Genomic DNA, 26,425 nt, shown 5'->3' with positions numbered 1-26,425 from the left:
ACCAAAGTACATTATCAAGCAATCGACAGACGACAGCCAAGTATATATTGAATCAGGGCGTCGTTATATTTCACCCGAGATATAATGACTGCATGTTCCATTCTGTGTTGAAACAATAGTCGGTAGTAGTGAACTAACCGCGGGCTGGGCTTAGAACAAAAAAAAGCCCAATAAAAAGTTGACCCAAGTTCAGTTCCATGGGCTGCACGTAAGCCCAAATTCATCACTTTCTCTTTCTTTCAACCCGCTCTTAAACCTTCTCAAAACCCTCTCTCAGTTCTTCTTCTTCTTCTTCTTCTTCTCCTACAATACAATGTCTGTAATGGATTCAGAAGCCTTCAAATCGGAGCTTGCATCTGTTGTTTCTTCCCTAGGGTTTGCTACTTCTGCTGTGCCTTCTTCTGGTTTCAACGACTCCGACTTCCGCAAGAAAGGTCGCATCAAATCTGAGAAAAAGCCACCTTCTAAGGATAATAATAATAATAATACCAATAAAGACTCTCAACATGGAAACGAAAACAACAACAACAACAACAACAAAAAGAGAATCAACAACGATAAATTTGGCAAAAAACCGAAGCCGCAGCCTAAGCCGGAACTTCAAGTCGACAATAATTTATGGAATACAACTCCCGGCAAGTACAAAAACATGCCGAAGCTTTCACTTGTGAAAGCGAGCGCATTGGCTGTGTGGTACGTTGATGCAGGAGAATTGGAGGACAAGGTTATTGGGAGTGACAGGAAGAATAAAATTGCCGAGTTTAAGAATGTCAATGAATGGAAAAGCAAGGTGGAGAAGAAGAAGGAATTGGGCGAGAGGTTATTGGCCCAGTATGCGCAGGACTACGAGTCGTCTCGAGGACAAAGTGGCGATATAAAGATGTTACTTACCACGCTAAGGTCAGGGACTGCTGCTGACAAGATATCTGCTTTTTCTGTCATGATTGGGGATAATCCCACTGCCAATTTGAGATCGCTTGATGCTCTCTTGGGTATTTATTCTTCTCTTACTTTCTGTTGAATTTAGGGAGAATCCTTAGGACTATCTCAAACTTTTTCAATGTCATTGTATTTTAGCTCTCATGTTTGAACCAGTAGCTTGTTATCATCTTGTATTAGTTTTTTTAATTTTATCTTGTTCGAGTCATGTTATAGTTAATTATTTGATATCCTTCAGCAAATATATGTTATACTACTATCACTTACTGTACAAATTTTTCGCGAACTCTAAGTTACAAAGAAATGTAGACGCTGTCAAACTTTGACTATGGTGAGACAAATGACTAATGAAGAGCTGAACTCTGCAGCATATGTTCCTTCAACAACATTAGAGATGCTCATTTTCAGAACTCATTGAGTCATTGCAGCCGTTTTATTTATGTAAAGTCAAACATGTAATGTAAGAATCCTTCATTTATTCAGATCTTGAATCTAGGAAGATATGTATTTCAATCAAGGAGGTTAATTTTAGGTGTAGTGATATGCTTAAGGCAAAGTTTATTAAACTTTGCGATGATAATGTTAGGTGAATCATAAAAGTGAAGGAGGATCAGTTAAAATTTCTTCCCCTTCATTGACTGGCCCCTAAGGAAAGAGCAAAAAAGAAAAATACCGAAAACTTTCCCATTACTTAGTTTAGCTTTCTAAATTCTCTTATTCTTATGTGCCCCATTCTTTACTTTTCTATCCTTTTTGCTATACTTGTTCTCAAATAGGATCTTTTTCGTAACTTTCTGGTATTGGTACTTCATAATTCTAATTAATTTTTCACATGGTTTGCATCCTAGATTATTAAATTTGTAATTGTTCCTTTCTCTAGTCTTAGAAAGATGCATTATTGAGATTCTCTCTGGTGAGATTGTTTGTCATTAGTGCTTGTCTCTAATCAATGTAAATAATGACATGTAGGGATGGTGACAGCTAAAGTTGGAAAGCGCCATGCTTTGGCAGGTTTGGAAGCACTGAAAGAACTTTTTGTTTCTAGGTGAGTTAAACTTTTTTTCCCTTTCGTATTGATCATCCTTATTATGCTTAGTTGCCTCATTGTTTGACTATGAAGAATTCCTTCTATCCAGTTTGCTGCCTGATCGCAAATTGAAGACACTCTTTCAGCGGCCGATAGATCATATTCCGGATACAAAAGATGGTTACTCGCTTCTACTCTTTTGGTATTGGGAGGAATGTTTGAAGCAAAGGTACACTTAAGCCGAAACTTCACATATACTGAAGTATATGTGAAGCATTCTTTTAGAACTTGAGCTAATTTGGAGGATTGGCCCAAGTCAACCCATGACCCTACATGGTTGATGGCCATTGAGTGTTCTGTCCTCCATCTTAATGCATTTTATATAGTTTGTTGTGATGAATGGAAAGGATACCTTGTTTGGACTCCTATGTTCCTTTTGGTTATCGCTAACTCTTACCCCTATCTACTGCATTCGTGGCTGGAAGTTTGTAATGTACCAGTTACCGTAGGTGTAGGTGGTAGGTTGACTATGATCTACCAGAAGTTCTATGTTGATATGCCTCATGTGCTTGTACTTCCATGATACCTACCATCAATGTGGAGAACAGACAGTTTGCACTTGGATATATTTGATGTTACTCTAATCATGTTCCTGAATTGAGGATTTATCTAAACTTCAGTTTATATGTCTGTGTATTTGTTACTATGTTGATCTTCAGCTAAATAGGCTTTTCTGTTTCAGGTATGAGCGGTATATCATTGCTCTTGAGGAAGCATCAAGAGATGTCTTAGATATACTCAAAGACAAGGCATTAAAGGTTGTTATTGACAGCTTTATTGCACATCTATACAGTTGCCTATCTATGTTTCTCCTCAAAGCACATTCTTATTCAATTTTTTAGCTAATTGCATCTTAGAAAAGGAGAAAAGAATGACTTGTGAGAACACCCTTTTGTTGCTTCTTGCTTTTTACTAATTGGAACCTATAATCTGAGTGAAACTCAGCAACTGCTAACTTAACCATAATTTATTGATGACTGGCGAGAACACCTTTTAAGGCTGCTTTTTGTTTACGCAATTGGGACCTACAAATTGGTGAAACTCAGCAACTGCTAACCCAAACAAAAATTGTACCTTGCAAACTGTTTGGAGCATCACAAGTCACAACGATCTTTTTCTCTGAATAGAGCAATTTATTAGGACGCTACCTTCAACCAAATAGAGTTGATAAGCTTCTACAAAATTAGGATAGCTTGACCACTTGCCAAAGCTTTTGCTATCAAACCATACTGATATTTTGATTTAAAGTTGATAAAATTGTTTATAAGTAACAAGTACTTTTTCTTTTGATCAACGGTACTCATTTAGCTTCTTTTGTAGTAGTTGCATTAAATGTTCTGGTCTGACTTCATGATTTTGTATTGCATCTTCACTGCAGCTGGGTTTCCTGTAATTGATATTTTCTGAGGGTCCATTTTTTCTCGGGGTTTAAAGTTTAACTGACAAAAATTCTTGGGGTTTAAAGTTATATCTGAGTCTTTTGGACGTTTGTGATGCAATATAATCTCATATAGTTAATGTTGTCCTGAAAAGTGAGGAAATGCTGATATGTATAGTTATGTTTTGTAGATAGTTTACGTTTTGCTAAAGTGCAAACCTGAACAAGAGCGTCGATTGCTTGCTGCCCTAGTAAATAAGGTATGCCATTTTACCTCATTGCTTTTTGTGCCATTTACTTTGTCCTGAGAGATCTTGGGACCATGGAGCTCCAGCTGATATTTCTTCACTTCGTTGCAGCTAGGAGATCCTAAAAACAAGGTTGCATCTAATGCTGATTATCACCTATCAAAGCTTTTGGCTGACCATCCAAATATGAAGGTAAACCAACATATTTGGTTGAACTTGCTTAGACATACAAGTAATGATAATTAAAAAAGAAGAATAAAACAGCTTATTTCTTCAAAAGAAAAAAAATGAAGCAAACAGCTTTGGGATGATGATTATCACCTATCAAAGCTTTTGGCTGACCATCCAAATATGAAGGTAAACCAACATATTTGGTTGAACTTGCTTATACATACAAGTACTGATAATTAAAAAGAAGAATAAAACAGCTTATTTCTTCAAAAGAAAAAAAATGAAGCAAACAACTTTGGGATGATGTTAGCTCTAGATTTATAAGTTGGCTTCAAGGAGTGACACTCAAAAGGAAAAATCTACTTTCAAGAGTGCTCTTAGAATGCCCATCTTAAGGATGTTTTTCATGCATAAATCTATTCCATGTAAAATGGAGTGATGTGGTGTGGTTGTAATTTTATTACCAATCAAATTGTTAGAAGTTGGTTCAAATACAACTCTAACTTGGTTGTGATATTTGAATAAGACCAAGCAGGATAATGTGCTCTTTGAAAATGGTTCCACTAATAGAATATTGTGCCCTGAAATGCCATTATATTTCCCAAGCATACACCTAGTTTTGGTGGCACGTACTAGTGCATCGAAGCCCTTGAGTGTGCACGACTTTAGACAAGCTGCAAGGAAGCACATATCATAGCATTATCGAAGTGCAGTTATGATTTCTGTTGTGATACTTTTTCTGATGAAAGTTTGTTGTTTAATGTGTTATTTTTGTTGTGCAGGCTGTTGTGATTGATGAAGTAGATAGTTTTCTTTTCCGGCCTCATCTGGTATTGCGAGCCAAGTATCATGCTGTATGTCTAAACTTTACTCCTGATCTTTTATGCATATCACACTAGATACTTCCTGATTGTATTTGTGTACACCTTTCGTCCTATTCAAGTTCTTTTTGTCTGTGATTTGATAATTCTTGTTCTACTGTGTCTATCCAAATTCTTCATGTCATTGAGAAGCAGAAAGTTTTTATAGAAGTAACACTAGCTGTAGATGCCATTTTCACAGGTGACTAGGTCTGTTTAGTTTGGATTATGAGAACTGGTACATTGATGTGATCCTTGTCCTTTTTGTGATCTACTAATTTTGAAACATGCTTTAGCTTTCTCTCTTGACTTGGCAATTCAATGCGAATATTTTTATATTTCCTGTATATGAGTATACAACAATAAACTCAGGTGGCAAGTCGTGTTGAATTTATTTGTTGTTTCAATTTTCTGTTAGGAACATCTCTAAATATGCTGATGCAGATATGTTGTTTTGAAGTTATCATCTCTAGATATTGCTGATGCAGAAGATGTAGTCCTTAAGTACATACCTTTAATTGTGACAGGTTAACTTTTTAAGCCAAATTCGCTTAAGTCACAGGGGGGATGGCCCAAAGGTGGCAAAGCGTTTGATAGATGTATATTTTGCTCTATTTAAGGTATGATCTATAGCTGCCATAGTCATAAGTTTCTCTTGTGCGTCTTTGCTCTTCTTCTAAGTGGAGCTGAGAGCTTCATATTCTTATACTGAAGCTCATCAAGCGTTTCTTATCTAACTTCATGGAATATTTTTTTTTACCTCCTTTTACCCCGAATCAACATTTCAGGTATTAATATCTGAAGCAGGGGAAGGACGGACGATGAATAAGAGCGAGGGACATAAGGAGGTTTCTGGCACTTCGAAAGATAAGAAAGAAAAAGATTCATCAGAATCTCATGTTGAAATGGATTCACGCTTACTATCCGCACTTCTTACGGTTTGTGTTGACTAGTCTAGTTCTATTTCTTTTTTGTTAATGCTTATGGATCTGCACAAAGAGTAACTTCTATTTTCCAAAGGAGCTTTTGCATTTGTTGACTTGCTTGGTTTGTGGGGGTTAAAATGTAAAATCTGAGCAACTGTAGGTCAGTAGTTCCTGCTTGAGCAATCCTCCTCCCTTTGAGCTAGCTTTTGGGGTGTGAGTTAGGCCCAAGACCTAATTTGTCACAAACTCGATAGTTCTATTATAAATTATTTACAAAAAATATATGTAAAATAGTTGTTATATTTTAAAGAAATTATTTTTCAATTTTTTTGTTTTACTAACCCCCCTTACTTTTGTTCTTCCACATACAACCACGTTTGCCCCGTTTTGCATTCCATGTCAAACAACTTTTCTTTACTGTTCTTCACTAGTCTTAACCGAGCTTGCTCAATCCTGGCAGCTTCTTGCATTAGTACTCATTGTTTCACGTTTATGCCGGATTAGAGAAAATAGTAATCTGCTTCATTTAGCACAACTTTCTCATTTGCAGGGTGTGAATAGGGCATTCCCTTTCGTTTCAAGTGATGAAGCTGATGATGTAATTCAGGCCCATACACCGGTATTGTTTCAGCTGGTAAGCATGGCTACTCATTCCATTGTTGGATAAGTTGGATGAGTATCTGATATGGCTTAATATATTATATCATCTTAATATTTGCTTGGAATGTGCAGGTTCATTCGAAGAACTTTAATGTTGGAGTTCAAGCTCTCATGCTCCTAGATAAGATCTCAGCAAAAAATCACATTGTTAGTGATCGGTTTTATCGTGCCTTGTATGCAAAACTTCTACTGCCAGCTGCAATGAATTCTTCCAAAGTACGTGGAAACCTTCATATTTATATTCTTCTTCTTTCTGGTTTAATCTAAGCTTTAATAGGGCAAACATACACTGCAAGAATTTTCTTCGGCTCACCTTCTTGGTGCTTTTTATCAAATACAATTACTAATTCTCAAAATAGAAGAAATAGAAAGAAGATTCCCTTTCCCTCTCGAACCAGAAAAAGGTTCATGTTTAATTAGGTCTTTCCTATTTTTGGAAATGTTTTTTTTAAAAGGTCCAGGGTAATAGAAGTTTGAGCTATCTTCAATTAATACGTTGATTCTTTAGTTTTTTTCTGGTGGGTGGTGAGGGGAAAGAAAGAGAGTGGTAGATTAACCTTTGTGTTGACATTCCTGAGGTCAAGATCAATATGGTGACACTTGTTTCTAGTACATCTGCTTTTGTAATCTATGGTTTCTAGTCTTGTCTGTTGTAAGCTTTAGATGCACACTTGATTTGCAATTTTATGCCAGCAAAGGCATATGGGATACTTAGAGATTTGATGTGATTAATGATTATAATTAGGATTATGGCATTGCTGATGTTTAAGTTTGATTGGTTGAAGCTTCATCTGCTCTTCTTGCCTGCGTGATGATCCTTCAGCTCATTACCCGTGGCAATTGAGAAGTGGATTTCTTGTTTGCCCATCTCAAGGGGAACTTTGACATCTCTTTTTAGTTGTCCAGCAGTGAATGTTGATTGTAACAGTAAAATTAGAGAAACCAGGGAAGATTTAGAGAATTTGTTAAGACTAATATTTTCGCACACATTAAGAATAACTATCTTTCCGAAATTGACACGTAGCTAGACATCTTTCAGTAATGTGCTTTTTCATTACTAGGTAACTTTTGCAAAAAAAAAAATACCATGGTTTAGAAATACCTCATTTTCAAAACAATATCAAGCAGAATGGGTAACTGAGAATAGAAAATTGAAAATTCTGAGAGCCCGAGCAACGAAAGTTCTGGCGAAGCATCGATGATGTTTTTTTTGCTAGATATTCTTTGAAGAGTCATGAATTTAAGAGCCAAGATAGTCATTGCTGCACAAATGCTTCAATTTGTTGAGCAAATAAGCCCCAACACCAGAAAACTGTCTTAAAGAATGAAGATACGAAGCAACTGTAAACCATGCTATGATGTATAAAGTGAGCTACAAAAGTTGACTTTCCCTGTATTTTATAGCTACATCTATATTGCTATTTCTCTAACTGATTTTGAGAAGGTTAAGCTGTGAAGAATTAGATCATCCCATATTTTTTCTTTAAAAAAGTTTTAACAGACTTGTAACTTAGACATTTTTTTCTAATACTTCCACCGTTAGTTGTTACTTCTGCTGCAACCTCCTCTTGCTGATTATGGAAAACATGTGGAAGAGTTTTTTTTGTCGTGGGCTAAATTTTGTCACAATTTATCACTTCTTGGCCATGCTGGTTAGACCTGTACTCATTCAATTGTGACCAGTTGTGCTTTAGTTTGGATCTAACCCTTGCATTACTTGCTGACTTAGTCTATGCCCGATAATTGTCTGATGCATTTTCTGGTCGTATCTGCAGGAGGAACTGTTTATTGGACTCCTACTTAGGGCTATGAAAAATGATGTAAATGTGAAGCGAATTGCTGCATTCTCGAAGCGTTTGTTGCAGGTTTGTGCGAGGCGTAAATTTGTTATTATGTGAAACCTAACATAGTTAGCAATATATGAGTACAGTACACTGAGGTGAGGTGTATTTAGGCAATTTTTTTGTCAATTATTCTCCTGCAAGTATACAAGTTTAGGCTTCCATTAGTCTTATATAAATTTCATGGTTTACTGTTAAATAGCTATTCCCAAGTCACTGAAGAACTACACTAATTCAAACATAGTTTAGGGAAAAAGAAGCTACTTGAAGCTGTATATTACATTCATTCTTACGTTCATCAAGGAACCGTACTCTTTGGCTATGTGCTTGATATTCCGTTGAGTTTGGTTTCAAAAAACCAGAGACTGTTATTGCCCTCTCGAGGATTTGTCTTTTTCCTTTCAAATTAACATTGATTGTCTGGTATTAACAGGTTGCAATTCTGCAGCAGCTTCAAAAAACCACATACTTTTATTGCCCTCTTGAGAATTTGTTTTTCTTTCTTCAAATTAACATTGATTGTCTGGTATTAACAGGTTGCAATTCAGCAGCAGCCTCAGTACGCATGTGGGTGTCTGTTTCTCCTGTCTGAGGTCCTTAAATCAAAACCAACTCTCTGGTAGGGTTGCTAGGAACACTATCCATTGACTAAGTTTATGACATGGCTAAAGGATTTGTTTGCAATGTATTTGTTTCAACTTTTTCATGCAGGAACATGATGCTCCAGAGTGAGTCTGTTGATGAAGACCTTGAGCATTTTGAAGATATTACAGAAGAAGATGACAATCAACCCAATCCACCAAATCAAACAGATAATGCAAGTGAAGTTGCTCAAGAAGCCAAGCACTTAGAAAATGGCAATCATTCTCTGCCGGAAGAAGGTAATTCTAGTTGTGAGTCTGATGATGATTCAGTCCAAGCTGAGGAGTCGCCTGCTAGAGGTGATTTAGATGAACCAAATGATCCTAGATTGATGTCCGGATTCAACAAACTTCTACCTGAAGGTTCAAATGATAAGCTCTTATTGCCTGGACGATATGATACACGACACAGAGAACCTTCATTCTGGTACTGTTATTGTCTTCTTTCTGGCCTTAAAATGCTTATTAAGTCTGCAATGTCACAAACAAACATCAAGACTATCTTGCTTATCTTGCTGCCTTCATTTGAATTGGCTATGATCCCTTGTTTGCCTTGAGCTCGTTCTTCACAAGGGTTTTATAAAAAACACCAATGGTTGAAATATAAGTTTTTTGTGGCTTCCTCTTTCTACATGACGGGGCTTGATTGGACACTGAAATTTTGGAAAGAAATAGAACATTTTATACCTAAGTGAAAATTATATGGCACACCAAAAATTTCCTTAGTGTCTTTTGGTCTACAACCTGCCATGTCACTTTTATAAGATCGTCTCATTTAGGGTCGTAAGCTTGCCTAGACACCACTATTATCTGCAGAAAAAGAAATAGAATATTTTAACAATTTCTCCTGAGTATACAGAAAATGTAATTTCTTTTATTGACTTTTATGGATCGACAGCAATGCAGATCGTGTAAGCTGGTGGGAGCTGATGGTACTGGCATCGCATGCGCATCCATCAGTTGCAACCATGGCTAGAACCCTTCTTTCAGGAGCTAACATTGTGTACAATGGTAATCCCCTGAATGATCTTTCGTTGACTGCCTTCCTCGACAAATTCATGGAAAAGAAACCGAAACAAAGCACTTGGCACGGTGCTTCTCAGATTGAACCTGCTAAGAAGGTTAGTATTTTCTAGATAACATAGGATATTAATCATGTCTAATATACCACTTCAGACTGGGGCTTTATTAGCTTGTTTCATCAGATTTATCTCGTTTTTCTTGCAGCTTGACATGCAAGATCAGCTGATTGGGTCAGAAATTCTCTCCTTAGCTGAAACAGATGTACCACCTGAGGATCTTGTCTTCCATAAATTCTACGTGAATAAGATGAAGTCCTCGAAGAAACCAAAGAAGAAAAAGAAGAAGACAGTAGAAGATGATGCCGCTGAGGAATTTTTGGATGCAGATGGTAGCGATGTTGAAGATGAGATTGATGAAGATGCTGCTGATGAGAGTGAAAATGAGGAAATTGACAGCATGCTAGAGTCCAGTGTGCTTCCCTCGGAAGCTAATGGTGAATATGATTACAGTGATTTGGACGAAGTTGCTAATGAAGACGATGATGAATTGATTGGTGATGTCAGTGATGAGGATATGGATACTCTTTTGGCACATGATGAATCTGACACAAATCTTGGCAGTGATGAAGACAATGATACAGAAAAGGCAAACGAAGATGACGATGATGTACATCAAAGAAAAAATAAAAGAAGGAAAGACAAGCGTGTTGCCGGAAAATCCCCATTTGCTAGGCTTGACGACTATGAACATTTGCTCAAGGAGGAGAGTCCAAAAGATCCCGCTAAATCAAGAAAGAAGAGAAAGAAGTCAAATGAGCATTTGCTCAACGAGGAGACCCCAAAAGAGGATGCAAAAAAGCCCGCTAAATCAAGAAAGAAGAGGAAGAACTCGAATGAACATTTGGTCAAGGAGACCCCAAAAGAGAATGCGGAAAAGCCCACTAAATCAAGAAAGAAGAGGAAGAGTTCAAATTAAGTATTGCTGCTAATTTGCATGAAAGAGTTGCTGATTTTGATATCCTATCCTGACAGATTATCCCGAGATAGGTAAAGGAACTCTTTCAATACCTCAATATTGTCAGCTCTTGTGTTGTAATTTTAGCCGATCATTCTTACTTCGTTTTCCTCTTTTTGTTGTTATGATAAACTCATATTTGCTTTGTCACAGTTGGTGTTATGATAACTTTGCAAAGTTCATTGTGCAACCATTATAGAAAAGAAAAAGGAACCAGCCAATGCCATACCATCTCTTCATTTTCTAATATAGCAGGACAAGAGTAGAAGATCAACTATACATCATAGTAGTTGATGAAAATGCAAAATAAAGGTGACACTAGAGAGATTCATTTGAACTATAAGAGACAGAGACGTAGATTTATGATAACTACTTAATTCATGAAATTGCAACTTTAACAGTCTTAGCCTTAGATGGTGGAGGAAGCTTTTCAACTACAACAGTTAACACCCCATTCTCGCATTTCGCAGTAATAGCAGAAACATTGCAGGTATCGGGGAGCTTGAACTTCCTCATCAATTTGAGGGGTGGCTTCCTCTCCAACCTGACGTACTTGCATCCCTCTTCTTCACTCTCCTCACGCTTCCTCTTCCCGTTGCTTCGTATCACCAGCGTGTTCTCATCTTCCACAGTCACCTGTAACAGATTCAGTAATTAACTTCTGCTATTACAAACTCAAGCAAGAAAAAAAATGTTATTAATACAAAATTGAAGATGGTACCAACCTGAATGTCAGATTTGGATAAACCAGGAACATCCATATAGAAAATGTACTCTTTTGGGGTATCCAGAATATCCACGGGAATGCTACCCCTGTTTTCACTGCTCTCATTTGACCTAGAAGGAATCACCAGCCTCTCAATGGATTCTGGAAAGAGAAGTTGGCTCACCACATCCACAACAGTGCTCATCTTCACACAAATTATGGCTGATATTTCGTTTCGAATCTGAAGACTGTTTGCAGCTTACTGGAAAATCAAGAGTAGTAGATATCTCGACGAAAAATGGTGCAGCAACTTCTTATTTAAATTAGGGAAAATGGTCTCTGGTGAAAGATACTTCTAGTACGTTCTTGCTCTTTCCTATTTTGACACGAAGCATCTAGAACATTTAGGAACTTGCCAGACATACGGACATTTGGCGCACCCTTATCGAGGAAAAGCTCAAAATAATCATTTACTTTTTTAGCTTAGATTTAAAGTCATCCTTAATATTTCAAAGACATTAACTCAATCTTGAAATTAAAAAAAAATTAAATTGTCTTTTTTTTATTTATCAAAAATAACAAGTATAAAGGAACATCAAATTAAAAAATATTTGATTAGTAAATAAGGACGGAGAAGTATAACTCAAGGGCTAAGGCTCAATCCGTCCTATTCCATAGTCATCTCTAAAAATGTACTCCAAAGTTCATCGTATTAATATTGGAAAAATTACTCCCCATATGAGATTAAGATGATATATTACATTCTATGAACTATTAATTAATAATTAATAATATAACAAATTAATTACGAGTGACATCAGATTCAAATTAATATAATATTAGATTAATATGTCATTTATTCAATGTTCTCTTAACATTTGCACTGAAGTCAAAACTTCTTAAAGAATTTGTTGAAAGATAAAGTAAATTATATAAAATATATAGATCATATAAAATATAGAGATCAAAAAATATTTTTTCATATGGTACATATATATATATATTAAATTTTAAATATTTTTAATTATATTTCTAACTCTGCCACGATAATCAACTCTCCTTTCACAAGTTAAGAGACTCTCTCGTTGAACATCTTGATTTGTCCAATGTATCAACTATCAAGGCAAAAATATTGAAATCGTACTTGATATATTTATGATAATTCTTGTCCATTTAGAAAATTCAGTATAGTTGACATATTTTTTTGAAGTGACATCATGAAAAATGCTAATACTATTTCCAAATGGCCATCGTTTTGACAAGTTGCAGTTGTATCAGCTAATAAAATTGATGTGAAATTATTGGAGGGAAGAAGAATCTGTTTTTTTTTTTTTTTGCTCAATTATGACCGACGGTTTTATAATACTCCCTAGTTAATGGTCCCAATGAACAGTTTAATGACTTATAAGAAAATAATTCAATGGGTAGATCATAATTCACATCGTAATATTATGTCCGTACTTTTAATGATCATCATTGGTTGCATTCAATTTCAAGTAATATCGTGCAATATATCTACTTCCTCCATTCATTTTTACTTATCCACTTTCGATTTTGCACATTTTTTAAGAAAACAATAATTAATGTAAATATTTTATCATAATACTCATATTGATTGATGTGTAGTTTTAAGTCTTGAAAAATGTTTTAGAAAATAAGTAATTAATATTAAAATAAAACATGAATTTTCTGTTTATATTTTTTTTCTTGATCAATGCATTTGTAAAATGATCATAATAAAATTTTCAAATATTACACCAACATGTAAATATAGATTACAATCCATCTCAGCAGCTAGCAGGGAATAATGTACCCGGATAAAGAAGGAAATTATAATATACAAAGTTCTTCTCCAAGTGCAGATCTAGCTGAATACAGATCGGATTGAATCATTTTAAGTAGCGCAAAAATACTAGTAATATAATGTACTTTCATTTCACACCGCGTAATGACCGTTATTCCCATCCCCTGATTTTTGGACTAACTCGATTGCTCCCACCAACACAAGTAGCGACGACATTAAACATACGTTCCTCAAAAGCTTTAGTCTCATAAGGAATTCTCAAAATACCTTGATTGTGAAATCCATATTCTTCGGCGGATCGTGACAACATCTCCAAAAATTCAGCATCGTAGAGAGCCGTTGTATGTACCATAAACCGCTTTGATTCATTAAGGTTTATTCCAACGGCAACAGGAACATAACCTCTTGGTGTCATAACGGCACCTCCTCCGAGTTTTAGCCGTTTACCAACCCCAATCAGCTTGCTCGCTTTAACCCCCATCAGAATCCGATTAATTCAGATTTGAAGAAATAATTTCTTTCTTTCTTTCTTGTGTTGTTAGTATAATTTCAACGTACCAGGCCGTGCAAAGTGCCAGTACCTTGTGGGCTTCATTATATTAGGTAAAGGACTAATGACGTTTTACCTGTAGGGATAACGACACTAATTAATAATGAAATTTCTTGGGTAATTTAAAATTATCCCATTATTTTAAGTAGCAATTAGATAGAATTATGGGAACAAATGGAATGCCGTAAACACAAAATTGATGTATTAGTATTTAGTCCAAAGTCTAGTATAGAACCAATAGACAATTACCAAACGTTTACTATGACGCCGTCCATGTTGAAAGTATTACTATTTCGACAAATATCTTTTATTTTTTGTACGTCGTGTCTCTTCTGAGTAATTTCTACTCAAGAATAGTAATTTTTATTACTGCTAGCTAACGTACCTAGTTGCAGTTTTATGTTTATTTTTTCTGAAAAAGACATCTCAACATGTTCGTTTTCTTTATATTTCTGGATATAGGAAGTGTTTTTGACTAGCCGGCTATCCAATCGAGCTCCACACACAATGCTGGATGAGAAAGAAACCGGTCATTTTAAAGTAATATATAAACATGACTCTTAACTTGATTTTAGCGGATAACTATGCCCTCCAACTTTGAATGTGCACAAGTAGACACTTAAACTTGTATAAAATTGAACAAGTAAACACATTTGTTCATATGGCATAATACACATAGGCAGTGGCGGAGCCAGAAAATTTAACAAGGGGGTTCAAAATTTGAAAAGTAAACACACGAACTAGTGGAAGGGGATTCGACATCTATTATACATATCTAAAAAATAATTTTAACCATGTATAAATAGTAATATTTTTCGCCGAGGGGGGTCGGATGACCCCCCTCATTACATGCTGCCTCCGCCACTGCACATAGGACATGAAATTTCCATGTATGACAAATGTGTCTATTTGTTCAATTTTATACAAGTTTAAGTGTCTACTTGTGCACACCCAAAGTTAAAGGTCATATATAGTTGTCAACTGACACCAAGTTAAATGTCATGTTTATGTAGTATGCCTTATTTAAATGATGTACTTAAGTGTAAGATTTTATATTCTAAGACATTGACTTATTTGTTAATAATCAGGCTCTAAATTTAATTATCATACATATTTAATTGAAAAAATTACAAAAATAAAATTAGACAAGAAATTATTGAATTTTATCGAACTCAGGTGTTAGCCTCCGTCAAGAGGCCATTTTTGAAGCATTTCCCATTTTACCCATTTGTATTTTCATTTTCATTGAAATAAAGAAAACCAATCATGTACTGATCTAAGTTAAACTTTTAAAAATTTATGTACGATATTTCAAATTGTTATTTGATTAATATCATTATGTTATATTTTATATTGTTTTGGTATGCATCTTACTTTCTATAGATCCTTACTTAAGATCTTTTGGATTATATATTTTGGATGGGAGCGTAATATTGAAAAAAGAAAGGGAAAAGGCATAAATTCCCCCTTCAACTTATACCGAAAAGTCAGTTACACACTTCAACTATTATGACGACCTATTACACACCTTTACTACTTAAAAGTGAATTTATTTACTCCCTGAGACGTGTAACACCACTCTCACAGCATGTAGTGTATTACACTCGCTGCCACGTCATCGCCATGTCAGTGTCACGTCAAATTTTATATTTTTTTCTATTCTTTTTGTTTTCTTTTCTTTATAAATTAACTTTCTTTTTGTTAACTCTATTTTACACTAATTAATCTCTAATTAATTATTAAAATTCTCTAATAGTTGTATCTTTTTTATAATCCCACCCACTTTCTCTAATCTCATCGGAGAAATCATTCATTTGAATTTATACAAGAATTTTCTTTGTCTTCTCCGGCGAAGAACAACCAACCCATCACCACCATAAGTCCACCTCCACGACGCCATTTGTTCTTCTTTTTTGACGAACCATCAGCCAACAACCACCACAAAACAACCACTCAAAATCCAAATCAATCACCAACAAATACCAAACCAAACCCCCTTACCTTATCCCTTTGTGATTTTATTCTTTTGATTTGTTTTAAAGGTGCGTCGGCAAGCTCAAAGCTTCAGCCATGACTCCGATGAAGTTCCAAAGAGCTCCATAGTTTCAGATCTGAAAAACCAACAAATAATCTGGACAACCAACAACACCACTACTACACTCACGTCATTGTGAATCTTTAAGGTTGTGATGAAAAATAAAAAGTTGTGATGAAAATTAAAGAATGAAGAAGAAGAGGGTAATGGGTGGGGATGGAAGATTTTGACTTTTTAATTCTTTTTCTAAAGGGTAATGGAAGGGGAAAAGAAGATTTTGATTTTTTAAATTCTTTTTTTAACTTTAATTTTTTATGACGCGCCAGTTTTTTATTTATTTTTTATTTTTTTGACACGTCAGTTTTAGGGAGTAAATAAATTCACTTTTAAGTAGTAAAAGTGTGTAATAGGTCGTCATAATAGTTGAAGCGTGTAACTGACTTTTCGGTATAAGTTGAAGGGGGATTTATGCCTTTTCCCAAAAAGAAATTATAAGCCGCCATCTTATGCATCAAAGAAATTTGGTTAATTAATTAAGTTTGACATTATAGCTCATTAAGTTCCTACTGCGTTGAGGATGCTTGCTAGCCGGCTTATGATTTCCTAAACGACCTTAGGTGACTTAAATTCATAAACATTTAAATATTAAATAATAAAAATAGAAAAGTATAAATCATATAATAGGCAAATAAATATTCCCTATAATTTTAGGTTTTGTTTAGATCGTATTCATACTGGTTGGTGCACAGTGAGAATATACTCAACTTGGATATTTGAAACCTCTAATTCATGAGTGCCACGTCGACAACCTTGAAGTCACGACGGTTAATCAGTAACCCGTGATAGATGCTCAAGTGGGCCCGACCTCGATATTACATAAGCATGAGCGACATAATTGTATATTCCCTCAAATTCATCCCTTCATATTATATACTACTCCCTCCTCCATCCGTCCCTTTTTATATATCATTCCTTCTTATAAATAGTTGATACATAATACTTGTCATTTCATAAAGGAAAAATTGTATGAAATAACAAACTATTAATGTTATAGTTTAATTTATTTTAATTGTATTCGCAGCCAACATCCCCTTTTTGTCATCTAATTCGGTATACAATTAGCCATTTTATACATTTCGGTATAAAATGTGTTTGTGTTTGTATAAAACGAGAGAAAAGTGTACATTTATAATCTTATTTAAATTATTTAAATACAATTCTTATTATACAAATTACAATGTATAAATAAATTTATACAAAATTGAACAATTTGTATAAAATTGGATGTTTGTAGCGAATAAAGCTCCATAGCAAACATAAAATTTGCTATGGAGCGCAATTATGCAAACTATAGTTATAACATACAAATATAATTTTTATATTTGCTTTATGTGAAAGTTGTTCTTTCATAAAATCAATGCATAAATTACCATATTGTTCCTTTTTTACCCTTGTGAGTTATTGACCTTGAAAATATACATTTGACCAACTTAGAAAAGCTAAGTAAATGATTCATGTTCATTGGTTAAATTAATTAATCAAAATAAATTAATTCATATTCATTGATTGAAAACTTGAGTTCCAAAAAAATTAAATAAGGGTAGAAGGGTAAAGCTACATCATTTCTTAATGGAAGTGCAAAGTAAAAAAATAACATATAAAAGAGGATCTTAATGTAAGTGCAAAGTAAAAAAATGACAGAGGACGGAAGGAGTAGTAATATCTTCTTGTGATTAGATAAGAGATCAATTATTTTGACTAATTTTGAAACCTAAAGATATCATGTAATGTAGACTGGAGGGAGTAGTTCATCTCAGGAATATCAAAATTACCTCATAAAAACATAATCCTCTTTGATATTGTAATACTCTCCATATAATCATCTTATTANATTCCAATAAAGGTGGGACCAAAACAGGATCAGCAACAAAGTGACACACAAAACAATCCAAAATATCTCCATGACTCAAACACTCGGCAATTAATATAGTATCATAGTCAGATTTGATTTCTAACATAGCAGTACTTCTAGGAAGTTTTACATACAACACACATTGTCCAGGTTCATACCCCAACTCTTTCAGACAATCCCTCAATTCAAAATAAGATAACCTATCTAAATCAACATCTAAAAACTCATAAACTCCTCCACCATGATATGGTTTCCCCTTGTATTCCTTTTTTCCAATCTTAATAACATCACCGTGGTAAAATCTCAAAGTAATCAATTCAAAAGACATTTTAACTGAAAATAATGTTATCAGTTAACCCTCAACAACAACGACAAAACATATACAACAACAAAATTCATACAACAACAACGGGGAATCATGTGAATGAAAGACGACATACAATAAACTTGAAAAAAAAAATAAAGATGAAATAACCCTAAGCTAAAAAGTATGAACTATGAAGTAACCCTAGAAATGTTTGACTGACCTTTCAAATATGGAGACGATAACAAATTATGAACGATGAACGTCTCGATTGTACCCACCAAACCCTAGTAACCATCGATTTGCTTCCACCAAATGATGAACGCCTCGATCGAGAATGTTCTTCAAATATAACTACAAGGATGCTTCAAAAACACCACAAAATTGAAGAAATCTTTAGCTAAAATTAGGATTTACAGATGAATTTTTTCGATTAGGTTTTGGTGTTCTTAGAGAAAGAAACGGGTGGGTGAAATAAATGGACTAGGGTAAAATAAAATGGATTTGGGTGAAAAAAATCGGGTTTGGGTGAAAAGAAACGGGTTTGGGTAAAATGAATCGGATTGGGGTCTTTTATTACGTGGCTTAAATAGGAGGCGAGTGGCTTTCACTCTAGGCATAATGTCCTGGGTTGGGTGACGGAAGGGGGAAATAAATATACTTTTATGTACTTAAGGTGTGTAATAGGTCACCCCATTAGTTAAAGTGTGTAAATGACTTTTGGGTATACGTTTAGGGGGCAATTTATGCCTTTTGCCTATTATATACTACTCCCTCCTCCCTCCGTCCTTTTTTTATATATCATTCCTTCTTATAAATAGTTGATACACAATACTTGTCATTTCATAAAGGCAAAATTGTATGAAATAACAAACTATTAATGTTATAGTCATAATTTATTTTAATTGTATTCGCAACAAGCATCCCCTTTTTTGTCATCTAATTCGGTATACAATTAGTCATTTTATATATTTCGGTATAAAATGTGTTTGTGTTTGTATAAAGCGAGAGAAAAGTGTATATACAAATACAAATATATATATATATATATATATATATATATATTTTTGTCCTATATATTTATAATTATTTAAATACAAATCTTATTATACAAATTACAATGTATAAATGAATTTATACAAAACTGAACAATTTGTATAAAATTGGATGTTTGTAGCGAATAAAGCTCCATAGCAAACATAAAATTTGCTATGGAGCGCAATTATGCGAACTATAGCTATAACATACAAATATGATTTTTATGTTTACTATATGTGAAAGTTGAACTTTCATAAAATCAATACATAAATTACCATATTGTTCCTTTTTAACCCTTGTGAGTTATTAGCTTTGAAAATATACATTTGACCAACTTAGAAAAGTTAAGTAAATGATTCATGTTCATTGGTTAAATTAATTAATCAAAATAAATTAATTCATATTCATTGATTGAAAACTTGAGTTCCAAAAAAATTAAATAAGGGTAGAAGGGTAAAGCTACATCATTTTTTAATGTAAGTGCAAAGTAAAAAAATGACATATAAAAGATGAGGGAAGGAGTAGTAATATCTTCTTGTGATTAGATAAGAGATCAATTAGTTTGACTAATTTTGAAACCTAAAGATATCTTTTAATGTAGACTGGAGGGAGGGAGTAGTTCATCTCAGGAATATCAAAATTACCTCATAAAAACATAATCCTCTTTGATATTGTAATACTCTCCATATAATCATCTTATTATATACAGAGAAACAATCACACATATACGCATACTTTACTCATAGGTAGTAATAGAAAATTCGTTGACACAAAACAAGTATATTGTATAATACGGAAGAACGGCCCAGTGATTGATTATGAGCAATTAATTATGTAATTTTAGCTCATTTCTCAAATTTGAAAAGATTTTATCGCGATTTACTCCAATTAGTTGGTTGATATTTGTATTCTTTTTTATGCGTGACAAATTAAAGTATAATTGCAATTATAATTAGTGAAACCATAATTGAGGAGTTCTATTTAAAGTGATGTTTATCAAAATTAGGAAAAACTACATAAATGGGTCATAAAACTTAAAACAGTTACATATTCATACCCTAATCCAAAGTAATTCAAGAAATACATATTCTCTCAAAAAAAGATAATTACAGCTCATACCCCCATTCATTGAAGCTGATAATTTTCGTTTAATTGATACTAAATCAATATCATATATTGTATTGGTATTATTAAAACTGATAATTTCGCTTAATTGATACAAAATCAGTATATATATATATACACTTACTGTATTGGTATCATTAGGGTTTCTTGTTCAAAAATTATTCATTAGTCAATGATATTATAAGAGTATATGTATATTGTTATGGTATCATTAATTTTTCTTGTTTAAAAATTACTCATTAGTCAATGATACTATAAGAGTATATATATATTGTTGTGGTATAATTAAGGTTATTTGTTTAGAAATTACACATTAGTCAATGATACTGTAAGAGTGTATGTATTTTGTTGTGATATCATTAAGGTTCATTGTTTAGAAATTACTCATTAGTCAATTACTATAAGAGTATATGTATATATTCTTATAATATCATTGACTAATGAGTAATTTCTGAACAAGAAACCTTAATGATACCAATACAATATATATATATATATATATACTAATTTAGTATCAATTAAGCGAAATTCAGCTTTAATGATACCAATACAGTATATGATACTGATTTAGTATCAGCTAAACGAAATTAGTTAGGGGGTATATAGTGTAATTATTTAGTTAGTATGAATGTAAAAGTGTATATGTTTATAATTATTTTGCTTTTATGGGGTATTTGCTTAATTTTCCCTAAAAATTATTATTAGAGGGTCCAAAAATAAGGCCACAAAATGGTATCCTTAGACATTGTAATGTGTTATATATATGACGGGCTCAAAGAAGTCCAAATCCATCACTAAGGAGGATGAGTAATGCTGCAAGTGTAAGCCCAAATTCATTTTAAACAAGTCCAAATAGAGGTTACCTTACAAATACATAGCCAGCCACGTTACGTTGCCTAGCTCGAGGGAATTTCTTCATCTAACCAAATTAAACCATTCATTGTAGTTAAGTATATACTAATATGTATATATCATTAGGATATACTCTGCTAGTTCCCCGGGTACCTCTTCCTCCACTATCACACAATTTGGACTCGATCTTTTCGTGAACTAGGTTTATGTAAAAAAAAAAAATGAAAATTATAGATGCTTCAATTATTTATTGGAAAATTCGAGAAAAAAAATGGCATTGCATGGTACTTGTTGATTACGAATGATATTTATGAGAATTCTTGTGCATGTGGCTGAAATTGAAATGCACGTTGATTTTTGTAGAAAAAAGCCTTTGGACCACACGTAGAAACCAACAAATTATTCCTTTACTGAACACAAAGAAGAGGCTAGAGCATCACTGGTTTCCAAAATATATTTATCAAGATCAAATATGGCCAAAAGGAGACTTTTCATATTGTCGGATAAATTATGCATGCCCCATCTAATTAATGCTCTCAATCGATTTCAATTTATGTCGCATGTTTAATTAGACATATAATTTAATTTTAAAAAAATGGTTAGTGTCTTTTTATGAAATTGATAGTCATTTTTCGTCCTTGTTTGAGCATATTTGAAAAAAAAATAGACATGTTTAAACTAACCATTAAGGCAAATGACATGTCTGCTCTTACAATAAAAGTCCGACAAATTGCATGATTTTCAAACAAGTTATATATGGTTCGAGTCTATAAAGAATTTGTGACAACACATCATTCTGCACTTGGAAGAAGAAGTAGAAAAAGGAATAAATATAGTGATAATTTGATTCTTTGTTGCCGTAGCAAATAGGAGAGAAAATAAAATTTAATTCTTCGTTTTTATAAAAACGAATATAAATGAAGTCGTACATGTTTGTCGTGACTTGTATGTTGTTGACCTTTTTATTTGTAGCTTTAAAATCATGATAATCTGATATGGTATGTGACTAATCTATGTTGAATATGGTACGAATAAAGTCATATCCGTTTGCCATAATACGCATGACACAAATAATCAAGTATAATTCATGCAAGGCAATCAATTTAAATATAAAATGAAATCAACTAATATAAATTGCGTGAGATATAAAAATATTTTTTTCCCGAAAATGTGGGTGATGTGAGCCGTGAGGGACTGGATGCTACCAATTGCGTTACACATGTAAGCTGTGGGGTGCTAATTTGGAGTGTGCAATGAATCCCATCAGTTTGGTCCAAAACAGTAAGTAGCTTCTAGTCATCGATCGTCAAAAATTCTATTATCCATAGTAGTCATAAATAAATGTGTTACTCCCTCCATTCCATATTAACTTAAGCTTTGAAGTGTTTCACAGAACATAATTTTTCATTTTTACTCTTATTAATTATTGTCAAAAATAACTAAACATTAATTATAATAACTAATTTCAATACTAACTTAAAGGGTAAAATTGAAAGAATATTTTAAAAATAGTCTTGAAGATTAAAAACTTAAATTAATTTGAAAAACAAAAAAAAGCTCAAAAGCTTAAATTAATATTAATATGAAATGGAGGGAATATTTACGTCAACCAAACCTTTAGTCTGTACTACTAGAACAGTGTTCTCTCCTAGTTGCACTTTTTGAAATTTCTTTATGAATTTTCCAGAACCCCAAGTTGCAACTTTATTGCCAAAAGATAAATAAATACAACTTGCAATGGCTATATGGTAAATAGTTCGAACGCCGTCGACCAATTTGCAATGAGTGGACCCTAACCTTTTTGGGTGTAGGTCCCACTTTCATTCAGCCCACACCAATTTTTTTACAATTATTTTATTATAAAATAGAGTAGACAACACAAACGTTTCTCATCCTTAAAACAGAGTATAATAATAATAATGCAAAAGGGCGAGGAACAGAGAGATCAAAGAAGCTTCTGGATACAAATATCTCCTACCGTCATTGAATCTAAGCCGTTCATTCCTTAATCTAAGCCACACATTAGTTGGAAGATGTATTAATGGAAGGCCCGTTTCTGGAGAGTTCTTTTAAGGGAGAGTTGTTCATCTCTCTTCAGACTTGTGTTTTCTCTCTCTAACTAACTAAAGTTCCGTCTCTATAGTGCTTTTAATTCTTTGAAGAAAGAAAAAAAATCTATTCACTTTTTGTATTAAAGGGGCTGGAGATTTGTATTTAATTTGTCGACAAGACAGGAAATATTCTGGGGGGTTGATCGGTTTTTGGTGGGTATTCAAGTATGGTAGACAAAAGCAACGATTATTATGCAGTTTTGGGATTGAAAAAGGAATGCACTGAAACAGAGCTTAGGAATGCTTATAAGAAGCTTGCACTGGTCAGAATTTTAAAATAAATAAATTGAATCTATTCTTCATCATCAAACAGACTCATTTTAGCTTTAATTTGTGTTTTTTTTTTTTTTTTTTTTTATAGAAATGGCACCCAGATCGCTGTTCAGCATCGGGGAATTCGAAGTTTGTAGATGAAGCAAAGAAGAAATTTCAGGCAATTCAAGAAGCATATTCTGGTACTTATTTTATGCTTTTTTTATTTTGTAACATAATTTGCGCCGTACATATTTAACGTTTTGTCCTGCTAGAAGTAAAAATGAACTGTGTGAATTGGAAATGTATTAATAATACATTCAATTATTTGCAGTGTTATCGGATGCAAACAAAAGGTTTCTGTACGATGTAGGAGTTTATGACTCTGGTGATGATGACGACGAAAATGTAATAACTTTGTTCTTTTATATATACTCTCATGTTGAAAGTTCTAAATCATGTCGCAAAATGTACGCTGATACTTAAGTGAAGTTTAATTTTATGACTTTATTGATAAATAAGGAATGTTTTGTGTCATGCTTGTAGCAGGCTGAGTATCTTCATGTTGTTCCATTTGTTTTTACATTTTGAGAGGGCTAAAAATGGTGTTCATGTTGAATCTCAAGAAATGGGATCACATATGATTATTTCCAAGTAGTAGTATTAATCAAGTATGAACTTTTGAAACATTGAAGAAAAAGGTTGTCTTTTTTTATCCTTAGGCAAGTCATAGAAGAGGGCTGAACATGGAAGTTTTGGTTTCTTCTAATTATGCCGGTTATTCTATTGAGGATAGCTTATGTCTCCATAATTGTTGTGCTTTTGCTTTCCTTGAGCCGGGAGTCTATTGGGAACATCCTCTCGACGCCAAGGTAGGGGGAGTCTATTGGGAACATTCTCTCGACCTGCCAAGGTAGGGTTAGGGGTATGGTTTGCATACTCTCTACCCTCTGGAGACGCAGACGTCACTTGTGGGACTATATTGGGTATGTTGTTGTTGATTCAATTGACGACGGATAATTAGATCCTGATCTTTATCCAAAAAATACTTGGTTTAACTTGTATGATATTGCTCAAGCTGGTATGGACACCACGGTTGTTCCTAAAAAAGATAAATTGTATATTGCATCAGGCAAATTCTTGTTACAAATTTTGAAGTGGATTTTCTTGTGCAGGGCATGGGTGATTTCCTGAATGAAATGGCAGCTATGATGAGCCAAAATAAGTCCAATGTAAGTTCTCTTTTTTTTCCCCCTTTTATCTTCTTAAATTTACAATGAAAAGATCCCAGTAAAGGAGAAGGAATTTATGCTTCTATACTGGGTGCTAATTTAATAAGAGTGCCTATATATAAGATGTTTGTTGAACAATACTGACATCATTTTCACTTTTTTGGGTCTGCTAGTCTACACTTGGGTTTGTTTTTGCAAATTCGTTTATAAATATAAATACTACATTAGTACTTTATTTATAACATAGAGGTGGGATGGTGTTGTATGAATTGACAGGAAAATCAGGAAGAAACCTTTGGGGAATTGCAGGATATGTTTGACGAAATGTTCAACAGTGATAATGGGATGTTTTCTTCTTCTCGGACTGGAACTCCTTCAATGTGTTCTACTTCATCGTCTACATCTTCCAGCGAGACCTTTTTTACCTTTTCCAACAAAAGAAGTTCAGGTGAAATGAAGTCGGGTAAAGGCGATTCTTGCCAATTCCAAGGATTTTGTGAAGGGGTTAGTTCCCGTTTCCTATTGCTGTACTAGTACTTTTATGGTCATTTAGGTTGTTACTAATTCAGTTAAGTATTATTGATACTTGAAGACAGGTGGAACATCTGGAAAAAGCAATGAAAGAGAACGGAGTTGGAGGAAAAATTCCAAGAGTGGACGGAAGCAATAGGATGGATGCTAAAAGGCAAAAGGTTCTATCATGAGTTTTATCAAATTAAGGATAGGGAAAATGAATAGAACTGCAGCTGCCTGCTTTAATCCATGTCTTTTTGTGGCTGTTGTTTGTTATTTAGGATCAGAGTTGTTTCTTTTTCACAGAAAGTAGGATCTTCTTTCAACTAGTGTATTGTAATTCTATCTACCTAAAAAACGTTTTCACCAGACACCAATTATCTTACCATTCCTAGTATTTCATAGCTTCAATTCTTTCTTCAATGCTTAAAAACATATTGTATTGCTTATTGAATCAAATTATATTACTGTAGTATTTTCCAAAATGGAATATATTTTCATTCACTTGCAAAAAGATTTAGAGAACGTTAAACATGGGTTTCAACTCTCACATACATATAGTAATACTACCTATGTATAGTCCTAGGTTTAATCTCCTTTTAAGTCTTTCCTCATCTTCTTTCATTTCTTATATTAATTAGGGCAAACTACAGAAATCACATACTTTTAAAACAAAATTACAATTTATTCCTTAAAAGTTTATAATTATAGAAATCTCTCAAACGGATACAATAATATAAGCATTGATACATTAATATGATGTGCGAGATACATTAATCGTTAAGTAAGATACATTACATTTTATACATGATACACTAATCTGATGCTCGAGATACACTAATCTGATGCGCGAGATACACTAATCTGATGCGTGAAAATGAAGAATTTTGAAGATTTGTAAAATTTATAGGGGATAATGGTAATAAGTAAACTAAAGGTGAGATTTTTGTAATTTTTCCTAATTAGTATTACATAATCATATCCACTTTGAAAAGAAGAGAAAATATAAAAAGGCCAACTAGTGGCAAAAAGGGCAACCCAAATCAACTTGGGTTTTGTTAGTTAAAGGTGAGACTTGAAAAGACTAAGGCAAGTTTAATAAAAGTCATCCAAATTCAATTTGTCAAAAAGTTGAATGAACTTGATTCTGTCCCACGCCATGCCTTTAATCAGCAACTTGTGCAAGCATATGCTAATAAGATA

At 33.7% G+C, this 26,425-nt stretch overlaps 4 protein-coding genes across 5 annotated transcripts; 2 read left to right on the top strand and 2 right to left on the bottom strand.

The window, feature by feature from the left end:
- Window positions 1-263: 263 nt before the first annotated feature.
- On the top strand, window positions 264-10,914 carry LOC125859608 (protein SLOW WALKER 2). Its single transcript, XM_049539391.1, has 16 exons — window positions 264-992; window positions 1,909-1,984; window positions 2,076-2,195; window positions 2,709-2,784; window positions 3,596-3,664; window positions 3,764-3,844; window positions 4,606-4,677; window positions 5,211-5,303; window positions 5,472-5,621; window positions 6,160-6,243; window positions 6,342-6,485; window positions 8,045-8,134; window positions 8,647-8,729; window positions 8,822-9,178; window positions 9,650-9,872; window positions 9,979-10,914. Exons 1-16 carry the CDS (start codon window positions 314-316, stop codon window positions 10,747-10,749), a joined length of 3,168 nt encoding a protein of 1,055 aa, XP_049395348.1. The 5' UTR covers window positions 264-313; the 3' UTR covers window positions 10,750-10,914.
- Window positions 10,915-11,134: 220 nt separating this feature from the next.
- On the bottom strand, window positions 11,135-11,789 carry LOC125859975 (17.4 kDa class III heat shock protein). Its single transcript, XM_049539834.1, has 2 exons — window positions 11,514-11,789; window positions 11,135-11,424 (listed from the first exon to the last, which is right to left on the bottom strand). The coding sequence occupies exons 1-2, from the start codon at window positions 11,697-11,699 to the stop codon at window positions 11,167-11,169; spliced, it is 444 nt and encodes a 147-aa protein (XP_049395791.1). The 5' UTR covers window positions 11,700-11,789; the 3' UTR covers window positions 11,135-11,166.
- A 1,508-nt stretch (window positions 11,790-13,297) lies between these two features.
- Window positions 13,298-13,845, bottom strand: LOC125860290 (auxin-responsive protein SAUR71-like). Its single transcript, XM_049540217.1, has one exon. It carries the CDS (start codon window positions 13,777-13,779, stop codon window positions 13,450-13,452), a length of 330 nt encoding a protein of 109 aa, XP_049396174.1. The 5' UTR covers window positions 13,780-13,845; the 3' UTR covers window positions 13,298-13,449.
- Window positions 13,846-23,067: 9,222 nt separating this feature from the next.
- On the top strand, window positions 23,068-25,633 carry LOC125860801 (uncharacterized). Of its 2 annotated transcripts, none has more exons than XM_049540822.1 (6): window positions 23,068-23,488; window positions 23,587-23,680; window positions 23,812-23,885; window positions 24,653-24,709; window positions 24,986-25,213; window positions 25,306-25,633. In XM_049540822.1, the coding sequence occupies exons 1-6, from the start codon at window positions 23,393-23,395 to the stop codon at window positions 25,411-25,413; spliced, it is 657 nt and encodes a 218-aa protein (XP_049396779.1). In that variant the 5' UTR covers window positions 23,068-23,392; the 3' UTR covers window positions 25,414-25,633. The 2 variants fall into 2 exon arrangements, with proteins under 2 accessions (XP_049396779.1, XP_049396780.1); XM_049540823.1 differs by having other exon boundaries at window positions 25,302-25,633.
- Window positions 25,634-26,425: the final 792 nt, after the last annotated feature.

The sequence above is a fragment of the Solanum stenotomum genome, chromosome 3, assembly GCF_019186545.1.
Source record: "Solanum stenotomum isolate F172 chromosome 3, ASM1918654v1, whole genome shotgun sequence".
Classification (NCBI taxonomy): Eukaryota; Viridiplantae; Streptophyta; class Magnoliopsida; order Solanales; family Solanaceae; genus Solanum; species Solanum stenotomum.
Note: the sequence above shows the minus strand (reverse complement) of the source record. Positions and strands in the feature narration are given on the sequence as shown.